This window comes from Cyprinodon tularosa, unplaced genomic scaffold (genome assembly GCF_016077235.1).
Source record: "Cyprinodon tularosa strain WSP-4 unplaced genomic scaffold, ASM1607723v1 ctg1195, whole genome shotgun sequence".
Lineage (NCBI taxonomy): Eukaryota > Metazoa > Chordata > Actinopteri > Cyprinodontiformes > Cyprinodontidae > Cyprinodon > Cyprinodon tularosa.
In genome coordinates, this window is record NW_024037998.1 from 20,001 (window position 1) to 31,814 (window position 11,814).

General features: G+C 40.1%; 1 protein-coding gene across 1 annotated transcript in view; it reads left to right on the top strand.

Moving 5' to 3' along the window:
* The window catches only part of abcb4 (ATP-binding cassette, sub-family B (MDR/TAP), member 4), a 30,681-nt gene extending 18,930 nt beyond the window's left edge, over positions 1-11,751 (top strand). Inside the window, exons 20-26 of the mRNA XM_038269323.1 lie at positions 1-29; positions 107-247; positions 2,040-2,196; positions 2,288-2,485; positions 7,929-8,135; positions 9,613-9,759; positions 10,162-11,751. The exon at positions 1-29 is cut by the window's left edge and continues 72 nt beyond it. Of these exons, the coding sequence (XP_038125251.1) occupies positions 1-29; positions 107-247; positions 2,040-2,196; positions 2,288-2,485; positions 7,929-8,135; positions 9,613-9,759; positions 10,162-10,368 (1,086 nt within the window). The 3' untranslated portion in view covers positions 10,369-11,751. The remainder of the gene's footprint in view (positions 30-106; positions 248-2,039; positions 2,197-2,287; positions 2,486-7,928; positions 8,136-9,612; positions 9,760-10,161) is intronic.
* The last annotated feature ends 63 nt before the right edge of the window (positions 11,752-11,814 follow it).

Here is an 11,814-nt window from a genome sequence, read left to right on the forward strand (position 1 = left end):
TATCAGGAAAATCTGGTAGTTCCCTATAAGTATGTGCAGATATTCAATCAAATGTGATTTAGCTGAAGGCTAATTATCAAGAAGTTAACTTTTCCCCTTTACGCAGGAACTCCCAGAAAAAGGCCCATGTGTACGGCTTTACCTTCTCCTTCTCCCAGGCTATGATCTACTTTGCCTATGCAGCTTGTTTCCGTTTTGGAGCCTGGCTCATCATTGAAGGAAGGATGGATGTGGAGGGAGTATTCCTGTGAGTATTGTCCTATCTTCTGGGCAGATGTTCAGCAGTCGGTTTAGGATCAGAAAAATGGAAACCTGATAACATCTCAGGTAAACATTCTTGCCCTCACTAGAGAACTTTTTATTGCGTTAATGATTACACCTGTTCATGTGGTGATTCACTCTACATACAAGCATGTGTTGGGATCATACAGTTATTCAATAATTTACTGCAAGAAATAGTTATGGCTCCCATTTATATTGTACCTGTTATCTTAAGCAGAGTCTGAAGTCCACAGAACAGTCTGAACACATAGAACTGCATAAATATTCCCTCCTATTGCTTTGGCACCTCTGAAGCAAACATGGAGATTATAAAAAACAAAACAGCTTTTTAGAAAACTTTTTGAGTGAGAAGATGCATGTAGCTAAAATAAGGCCCTTGTATTTGCTATTTTCTTTAAAGATATGATTTATTACTTTGTGAATAATACTAAATAAATATGACTAAACTTTTTTGTTTGAGTTAAGCAGTGTTTATCAAAAATATTAGATTTGGCAAAACTATGATAAATTTTAATATCAAAGGCTGCCAGTGCTATGCTTTCAAAGATTTTGCAAAGCATGGTTAAGGGAGGAGAGTGGTTCTGTGTCCCACAGGGAGACACTCTGCAAGGAAGATGTTCTAAAAGTCCTGTAGTTTCCGCACTATAAGGCGCACCTAAAAGCCTTCAATTTCTCAAAAACCATCAGCTGCCTTATAATTCCAGTGCGCCCTATGTACAAATCAAGATTAAGCTTCTTCAGGTCTGGTAACTGACGTCTCCATTCTCTCCAGTAGAAGTAGCAGCACCTGGCGCATACTTGGATTTTTCATTTTAATTTGTATTTTGTTAAGACCCCCTAATGGCTCCTTTCAAGAGATAGGCGTATGACGTAGAGTTTAGACTCAGTGCTATCAGTTGCCCAGTAAAACATGGTATCAGAGCAGAAGCTTCAGAATTAAACATTAATGAATCAATGGTGCAGAAGTGGAGGAAGCAAGAAGATGATCTGTGCCAAGAAAAGAAGACTAAACAGAGTTTCCGAAGGAACAAAGCTGGATGGATACAGTTAGAGGACAAAATCGAACAGTGGGTTATTGAACAGAGCAGCAAGTAGAAGTGTCTCAACAGTCACTATTTAGCACGCAAACTTAGCAAAGACTTTAAGAGGCGGTCCTTCTTGGTGCTTGCGGTTTATGAAACGACATAATCTCTTTTTCGAACGAAAGAATCTCTTTTTCAAGAGAGACCTGGCCAAGGTAGCAGCCAAACCACAGGAAGTTCATACATATTTACAACATATATGAAAAAAAAAAGTCAAAATAGGTAATTCATTAAAGGTGTGCGAAATAATGCAGATAATACGGGAGCAATAAAAAGCCTGATTAGTTTGCTAATAAAGGGTTTCCCAAATATTTCAGCCTTTGAATCCCAAAAGACTGGCTAACCCCTAAAAATATATGTAATTACTTCAATCTATATATAAATATAAAGTAGAGTAATTATGTTACTAAAAAAGAAATTACTTTGGATTCTTCATTATTTTATGTGTTTTTAATATAATGATACATTTAATTATTTGATTGTGCATTTTGCAATTTAATGGCATAAATATTTGAACCACATATTAGGAAAATAAAATAAATACTACATCCTATTCACCAGGAAAAGTTTTAGAGGTGTGGGACCTTTTTGGGACCTCTGATAAACTGCTAATACGGCTAAACTTAGTTTTGCCCATCAGAAATCTTATAAGTATTTGTTTGTTTTTTCTGTCAGTGTGATTTCTGCCGTTCTGTTCGGAGCCATGGCGGTCGGAGAAGCCAACTCCTTTGCTCCAAACTACGCCAAGGCCAAAATGTCTGCTTCCCACCTCCTGATGCTCTTGAACAAAGAGCCAGAGATCGACAACCTTTCAGAGCAGGGAGAGTCACCGGTATGGCACCAAGCAACACTCACCTTCTACACTGTACAGGAAGGTCTTTCTGCAAAGTCATTGTTATGCAACACCTCTTTCTGATCTAAAGGATACATTTGAGGGTAACGTGACCTTCGATAAGGTGAAGTTTAACTATCCTACAAGGCCAGACGTGCCCGTCCTACAAGGCCTGAATCTGAGTGTGAAGAAAGGAGAGACTCTGGCCCTTGTTGGGAGCAGCGGCTGTGGAAAGAGCACCACCATCCAGCTGCTGGAGAGGTTCTACGACCCCAGAGAGGGCCGAGTGGTAAGGAGGAGGAACACACACCTCAATATGAGAGCTCCCTGCCCTTCCAGTCTGATAGTTAATGTTTGACTGAACCATAAACAACAGTTCATGGCGCATAAAGACATCGCAGAGTTAATTCACCAGGCAAACTTTGATCTAGGATTTAAACCATTTATTGAAGCTCAGGGAGAGAGAGAGCATTTATTATTATCTTCTGGTGTCTGGCTTTATCACAAACCTTAATATGAAGCTTTCTTTTCTCTGTTTATAATAAAAATAATCTAAAATAAAATATAAATGTACACAAGCTGTTTAAATTATACAACCTCATCCCTTTTAGTTGTGTATAAGGAATTTGTATTACTATAATTATATTGGTTGTTGACATTTTGTATAAATATAAAGTTTGAAGTCTTAAAATGTTTGAAAGTTACAGGGACCTCTTCAGAGGAAAACCAATAATGCTGAAAATTTATTTAAGGCATCAGTTTTAACCACAAGTACTAGTTTGTGTGTAGGTAATGAGCCAAAGGTTAAAATAGATATACAATCAAAATAGAAATTCCCAGGATCTGAACTACATGCTTAACATCACATAAACAAATGAACAAGCAGATTACAGTATAGCAGTCATTCTTATATTCCCCCTTAACAATAGGCAAACTAATCTGATATCAGAAAACATTTTGGAAAGTTCAACTCTATATCACACTTTTTTCTTCAATCATTCATGATGAATTTATCCAGGAACCATGAAATAGACAAAACCTTTAAAAAAAAGTTTATTTTTAATTTAAAAGTAGTTGCTAATTAGACCCACATTTTGGTCTGATGGCAATAGGACTTAATTTAGGTCAAATGAGGTTGTAACGGTGGTCATATTTAGATTTTTATAGCCACTTCATTGGTTAAATATATTGGTTAAAAAAATATACATATAACTGAAATAATAAGAGAATGTCCAGGTAGTTTGGAAGAGAAATAATATCTTTCTAAAAGCACTTTGGTTTTAGCCCAAAGTCCCATATAAAAATAAACATCTTCTGGTGTTTCTTTTTTTCCTTTCTTTCTTTTAGCCATTTATAAATTCTGAAGCCACAGGTTCCCTAATGATGTAGCTGCCTTTGAGAGTGGGTGGAAAAACGTATATTTGTCCATGCAAACTAAAAACAGATAATTGCACATGTATTTATTATGGTAAATTTAATCTGTTTTGTACGTCATTTCACCGTTGTGTAATTTGTTTTTAAATTCACAGTAAAATGTTTATCTTACTGTATATTTATTAAACTAAAAGGAAGGTCCAGCTGAATATAAAGCTCAGTGCAGCAGAATAATCTCATAAGTGGATGTTTTAAAACAATCAAAATATCAATTCTAGTATGTTTGGTTTATTAAGTGGGATTTAAAACCTCTACAGCAGCGGCCCTCAACCACCAGGCCGCGGACCGGTACCGGGCCGCACAGAATAATTTATCGACGATCAGAGTCTGAGTGATGTTTTATTTTGAAAAATATAAAAAAATTGTGGTATTCTCTCCCAATTACATCAGTACCCCCTGACACAGGTTAAGACTCATCCTATCTATAACATCCTATCTTTGTGAAGCGGGATTTTCTGCGGTTAGAGCGACCAAAACAATGCTATGGAGCAGACTGGAAATCCAGAGCACACTTCGTGTGTCATTGTCTCCGATTACGCCTCGATGGGACCGGCTTGTTTTATTTATATGCTGTTTGTATTTGATTTTATGCCAGTCGTATCATTTTACTTTATCGTATTTACCCGCCCGGCCGGTCCGCGCGGGGGGTGGGGGCTGATTTGAATACGATCAAGTAAAAAACGGTCCATCCCCCGCCCCCCCCCCAGCCGGTCTGCCCCCCCCCCCCTTGGTCTGCGAAAATATTGTCTGACATATAGCGGTCCGTGGTGCAAAAAAGGTTGGGGACCGCTGCTCTACAGAATACCTTTCTGTCATGGCTCTTTTTACCAGATGTTCATGAATACATCTTCAATAACATTTAACAAACTTAAAGCACACAGAGCTCTCTGATCATTCTTTGCTTATTCTCAAAAGACTAGATCGTCCATTCTTATGGTGTGTTCAGACCACACACTGTGGCTACTGTGAGAGTGATGGGTGTTAAAGTGGCCAGCGGTGAACTCCACTGGCTAAGGGTGTTCACTGCTCAATATATTCACTATCAGAACAGGAATGCCATGTGATGTTATTCAATAAGTTTATATCAAGAGACTGGCACAGCACAAGCATCTGCTTGTACAAATAAAGAAGCAGTGACAAAGTAGGCTAGATAATTTTTATTCAATTCGGTGCTTAATGGGGGATAATTCACCTCTGGGTGACCTAAAGAATTATCTTTAATATATCTGCAACAACAGTAGCACATAGGATCTCTCTCTCTTTTTTTTTTTTGTTCATTTTTACAAATGATGATTTTAAATGCTAGAACTTGCACTAATGAAGCACTTCCAATTCTGTCAATTTCCTGAGTTTTTTCATGTCAGTGGGGATTCAGTTTCACGCAGCTGAAGCTCCTCCTATATGATGATGCAGTACAGGGTGAGACGGTGACTGAGACGAAGACGGTGATAGATGTGTGTCGAATTTGAGTCTGTTTAGCTATTCCTGTAATGATTTGGCCAAATGTTGTGGATCATTAGTCTACTGAAAGCTATGCTGAGAGGTTTTAATTGGTAGAGTCAAAGTCAGCAAAGTTCAACTGCATCACTACTCACTGCCACAGGGCGGTGCTGAACGCACTAAATGTGAACTGGAGTTTTATGTCCCACACATTGACGATGCCTCGGTTGGCCCAACTTTGCCCTCAGGAGGACTCAGACCATCCGACCTTTGGGCAGGTAGCCCCACTCAAGGGTTTAAAGCACCGCCGTGGTAAGACCACAGTCTCTTTACCACCTTCTAAGAGAAAGAGGACCAATCTTTGAGGGTTCAGAGAATATCTACTGAATTGGCTGAGATGAGGTCGGATATGAGGTCTGATGCTTCACTCCCAACAACTGGGCTCTCCTCTTCTCCCATGCCGGGCTTGTTCGCAGAGGAAGATATTTTTTCTCTTGCTGAATCTGCCTCTCACTTTAGAAATGACGACTATTATCGGGAAGAGGCACTCCTCTCAAGCATCGAGACTCGCTCTTTTTCATCCTAGACCACAGTTGGCGAGACTGGTGACAACTATGCAGGATATCATGTGTATGGCCTTGAGGCAACTGCAGCTGGAACTTCCGCAAGAAGAGGCCGCTGCTTTTGGTAGTGCTTTTTTCATCTGTCCACTTATGGCGTGGTTCTGGCTGCCATGCATGGGTCAGCCAAGGCTGGCCTAGATCATATGCCAGCAGTTGAACCTGCTGTTGCCTAATAAATTATGTCCGAAGAGTCCCTGCACTGTGTTTGATGCCCACAAACTCGATGCCGGGTCAACGATGACCACCTCAGTAAGTCATATAATGTAGGAGCATGTGCTGGTTTCCTTGGGAACTAATTGGCAAACTTCTTGTTTGCCCCCTCTGCATTGCTTCAGCATGCTGTTGTTGCAACTTCGGCTGGGGATTTGTTGACGCATTATCGGAGGCCTTTGAGCTGATTACCAAAAAGCATGGCCGTGTCATGTTTTTTCTCATCCAAGCTCTTCTGCAGGTCTGGCTGGCACAGTCTCCCTCTGCATGCCGTAGAGCCCTCAGAGGTGTCCCAGTTGTGCCAGAGGAGCTGTTTGGAGCTCCTCTGGAGGCACTTGAACTGACCTTTCATGCTCGTCAGACTAGCCAGCAGCTTTCCGGCCTCCGAAGGAGTATGCCTCATCTAACCCCCAGCAATCACTGTGTCTCTATTGGACCCTATGGTGTGTTGCAAGGAGGTGGTCCCCGCAGAGGTTAGTCGCAGGGGCTGGGGCGCTGTGTGGCAACGGAGAGCGGTTTGCACATTTGGGGTCAACGGCAGCGCAACAAACATAAATGTTCTGGAGCTACGTACTGTGTTCATTGCTCTCAGGTGCTTTCTGCCCTACCTACAGGGGAAGCATGTACTGGTTTGGACAGACAACATCTGTGGTTTACCACTCGAGTGCAACACAACAATAGATTGCTTATATTTTCTCAGTGGTGCTCGGCCCGCAATGAGGTACCAGTTTCCTGCCCAGTGCCTACTGTTCAAGAGTTTGTCCGGTCTCTGCTTGATAGGGGTTGTTCTCCTTCGGCCCTTAAGGTATATGTGGCAGCACTCTTTCATCATCCAACTGTTGATGACCATCCGGAGGGCCAGAGTCTGGTCTCTCTTTTTCTGTGAGGTGCTTATAGGTTGTGCATGCTGCTCTCTCCTCAAGTGCTTGACTGGGATCTTCCTTTGGTTTTCAACACTTTGTGCTGTTCACCTTTCAAGCCCTTGGTGCAGTGGAGCTCAAGTGGCCTTTTTGTTAGCCATTGTCTCAGCTAAGAGGGCTTTGGATCTACATGACTTTTCTGTCAGTCCCTCATGTCGTGTCATCTTGTTACCTTTTGGCCCAACTGTGCGTTTGTGTCAAAGTATTGCCCTATTCACATTTTAAACAGCCATTGAGGTTGGCCAAGTTTCAAACACAGTCTGGTACGACTCAGGAAGGGTCTGAGTTGTTGTGCCCTGTACCGGCACTGGAGGCATAATATATTGCTGCACAGACCAGCTTTTTGTGTGCTATGGAGGTTCCAAATGGGGCCGTTCTAAACCTAAACATCGCTCCCACTGGCCTGTGGATGTCATCTACAACACCTACAGTGCAGTGCGCTGCCCACTGCCCATCAGTGTGAAGGCCCACTCTACCAGGAGCATCTCTGCTTCCTTCGCTGGCATGAGGGGGGTTTTGCTGGAAGCCATAATTGCATATTCACCAGGTTGTACAATGTCAATGTGGCTGCTCCTCATCCCTTGTGCCAACTTCTTTTACGATGTTCGGCTGGGCCCTCTCAGTGAGGTATGCGCTCAGGATTCCTCGTGACATTGTTGGTATTAGTTATTCAGTGCTCTCACCACCACCCTCTGGCAATCAGTAGGGATGAAATGGAACAAAAGTTACGAATGTAACTACGGTTCTATGAATCCCTATTGACTTCCAGAGATTTTCTGTCACTCAGAATCCTTGCTTCCGCAAAAAGATTATGTAGGAACAGAGCCCTGGATGATGCCAGAATATATAACTTCTGAGTGGTGATCCAGGGTGTCACAAGTGTGACTTTGTTCCTAGAGTTATTTGAACTGCGCATGGGCGAAGGGAAAATTCAGTGCTTTCAGCACCACCCTCTAGTGGTCATCCAGGAATCATAGACATTTATTTATATTCATAACTTTTGCTTTAAATTGAACCTTGTGATGATGCTATATACTCTAACAAGATTCCCAGGAGTTTTAGCCTCAGTTTGATCACTTAATTTGGGACATGCTTTATCCTCCAGGTGATGGACAGCATTGATGTGAAACAGCTGAACATCCACTGGCTCAGATCTCAGATTGGCATCGTGTCCCAGGAACCGGTGCTCTTCGACTGCACTCTGGCGGAAAACATCGCCTATGGCGACAACAGCCGCAAGGTGACCATAGAGGAGATTGAGGCAGCCGCCAAATCTGCCAACATTCACAGCTTTATAGATGAATTGCCTCAGGTAAATGCACACACATCACACAGAACATCAAGGTTATTATCCCTTTATATGTCCTCTATTTTAGGTCAGGTTTATCTCCTGCAGCAAATGTTGGAGTACATTCTTTGTTTAGCTTGTTGAGTAATAAAGGTGAGGTACCTAATGTAGGATCATGACACCAAAAATCTCCTTTTTTATAATTTTTTCCCCTATTCATTTTTTTTCCTGGTGATAAATAAAACATTTTGTGTGTTTTGAAAATAATTTAATCGGCTTGAAACGAAATTGTGTATGCAGCAAAATTTCAGTATTTATCACCAGAAAGAATCAACACTTCTGATAAACCAAAGCAGTTCATAGTAAAACCGTGTTTACCAACTTATTCTTACCACCCATGATGTTATTACATAACATTGTTTAAAGTTGATTAAATATTTAAATAAAGTTGATTTTATATTTTGATGTGATGCTGTATTCATGCAGGACTTGAATCCAGGTTTCATCTTGAATTGAATATTTACAAGTGAACAGTTATATTCAATAGATTACAATATTATTGAAAAGCATAATTTCCCTAACTCAATGGAGTCAGTAAAACCAATTATTTAAATTATGTTTTCAAGCCTTTTATTTCTGTTAAATATGATTTCATGTTAAAGCTGAAGTCTGTAAGTTTTGAAAAATCACTTTTTTGTCATATTGGCTAAAACTGTCCCCATGCCCAGACAGCAGTACATGTGATATGTAACCTGTGAAAAAACTGCTTCAATTGGTCCCGCATACTGCCTGTATTTCAATCTGGAAAGAATAATTCGGGAAGAGTCAAAACAACCAATCACAGCCAGAGGAGCGTCTGATGGAGTGTCAATCACAGCTCACACACGCTGAATTTTGAAACAACTTCAAACAATAGACTCTTGATAGCTTTTCTCAGATTTTTTTACCTGAAAATTTTAAGGCTGCAAGAAAATGTCTGAGGTAATCTTAAGCAGTTTTATCAAGCGCTTATCTTTATGAGGTTTAAAAGGTCTTTGGTCATCCAGATAAAATGTCTGTGATGACTCGCAACTTTCAAAAGTAATGGTTTATGCTTTAACTACACTTAACCATGTATGACTTATGCAGTTTTGATCATATCTTCTCAGATTCAAAAATATCTTAACATTTTTTATAGGTATTCTAAACTTTAATATTTATACTCATTGAGCTCACCTATTTATTGCAACATAATTTGTAATGTAGGTTCTGTAATCAAAAAATGGACAACCATTTAGCAGCTGTTTTCTCACTCGGCTTCAGGCTCAGTTTAAAGTTTTCTATAATTGGAACAAAATATCCCAAGTGAAGGAAACCCTCTTGGAAAACAGGCAATGACTCACCCAAACATAAATATCCTGCAAACATAAGACTTGATTACAGGAAACTGCTCCCACAAATATGTAATGCTACTCTAAAATCTCTGTTTCTGACTCTTTCTGTTGCTTCTCTGCTTGAGCAGAAATACAACACTCAGGCGGGCGATAAGGGAACGCAGTTGTCTGGTGGTCAGAAGCAGCGAATAGCCATCGCCAGGGCCATCCTCCGCAACCCTAAAGTGTTGCTGCTGGATGAGGCTACCTCTGCTTTGGACACAGAGAGTGAGAAGGTTTGTCTTTCTATTCCATCACTGAAGCTTTGATTACTAAATGATCTTCAAGCAACTGCAAAATCAATCACTTCCTAGAAAGGATGGTGGGCACACAGTGCCATGAAGCCCAATAAAGAATGTTAATAACTGCAGGAAAAATTATATATGTGTGTATATATAGTAGCAATGCTGCCTCGTCTACCTTAATGACCCATGTTTTAGAAAGACACACAGGCATGATCTCGAGATCAACTTGGGGAAAATTATCTGTAGCTGGGGTGAGAATAAAAGCGGGTGTACCACCTATTAAAAATAAATAAACTTTGCATACAAAAGTACTTCCCATGTCTTGCTGGTTTAGTTTATAAATGGAAATCAGTTTTACTGGAGCATGTTGATGATTTCATCGTCTCTCTGCAGGTGGTGCAGGACGCCCTGGACCAGGCCAGCAAAGGCAGAACGTGCATCATCGTGGCGCACCGTCTGTCTACCATCCGGAACGCCGACCGCATTGCCGTCTTCCAGGGAGGCGTGGTGGTTGAACAGGGGACGCATCAGCAGCTGCTAGCAAAGAAGGGAGTCTACCATATGCTGGTCACTACACAGCTGGGCCACGGGACAGAGTGAGGGGACGGTGGGAGTCACTATTTGTCCTGCTGAGGGATTTAAAGGAACTTAGAGGAGCACTTTCTGCCTTCTTTTAGGTTGTTTTACATTAAGGCACTTTCACTGATTTATGCTCAATGATTTCAGTGAAACAACTGGGACTGAAAAAGATGGCTATGCCTCGTTAGTTACACTGTTTTAAGTTTAACTGCTGTGATTTGCTGCTGTCACCTTATAAAACTTTTTGAAAACAAAAATATTTTCCTTGAGAAAGTAGAAAAACTGGATTGTATTTGTCCGTTTCTTAGAATAAATGTTGAAGACTCACATTTCATTTTCTTTTAAGCATGACATCAGTTTATCTATCAGATTAACTAAAATGGTGCTCATAAAACAACTATGATTGATCTGATTCAATAAACTTGTGAAATTATAGATTTAAAGCAAATTTTATTTGCAATAAATGTCCAGATTTGGTTTAAATCTGGTCTTTATCATAGATCCCCTAACTCTCATATGATTAGCTTTATTTTTTATGTCAAATCTACCATTTGCTTTAATGTAAGCCTCATACCTCTATGCTTACCTGCAAACTGTGGCACATTTTTAAACTGTTAAGATATTGATCACCTCGCACTCCTCTTTACAAAACAAGTCTGACATATCATTTACCATGTAAAGTTGTGGATCCCCAAATTGGGGCTGAGGCCCCTTTTGTGGTTCTTGAGATGCTCTCCAGACATCAGATATGTAAAAATGCTTGTTTATAGCAGATGTCATAATGAAAAGTGTTGGATCGACATAACTGACATAATTGTGGAGAAAGCAGAATACATTAGTCCTTCCTTAAACTTCCACAATGCCAGCATCTGTTTACTTCAGCAGTCTTTGTTTAGCAGGTTAATAGATTGAGGGACACTCCTGTTTGAATGCTTTTAATCTGGTTGACTCAGGTGTCATATAAACTGATCAGAAAAAAAGACTGAAAATTATTTTGTTTAAAAATAAAGTTAAATAAGAGTAACAGCCAATAAGAAATCCTACATTCTGCACTGAAACTGTTTTGTTCTGTTTGTTTGAAGATTTATATATTTTTTTGTAATGCCTAAATGTGTTAGTTCATTTAATGATGGATGGATTGACTTTATGCAGATTCTGATCTCTTGCATAAATGCAATGTGTGACTTGTAAACAGGGATCACTGATGCAGAGCTGATATTCTGAGGGGAATGTATTCTGGTTATTGATACTTCAGTAATATTTGGGGGGAATGAGTAAAAATGAATTGTGTAATAAAGATGTGTATTCAAGCATTGATACCATTTCTCTTTTTGTGTTTTACTAGCAAAGAAAACAGTCTGATTCTGATGTTTGTCACAGCAAATAAACATCAGAATGCATCTACATATGTAATTAACTTTTTTTTTTATTTTTAAATGGGTTAAGAGTTGGTGGCGAAAAACTTCG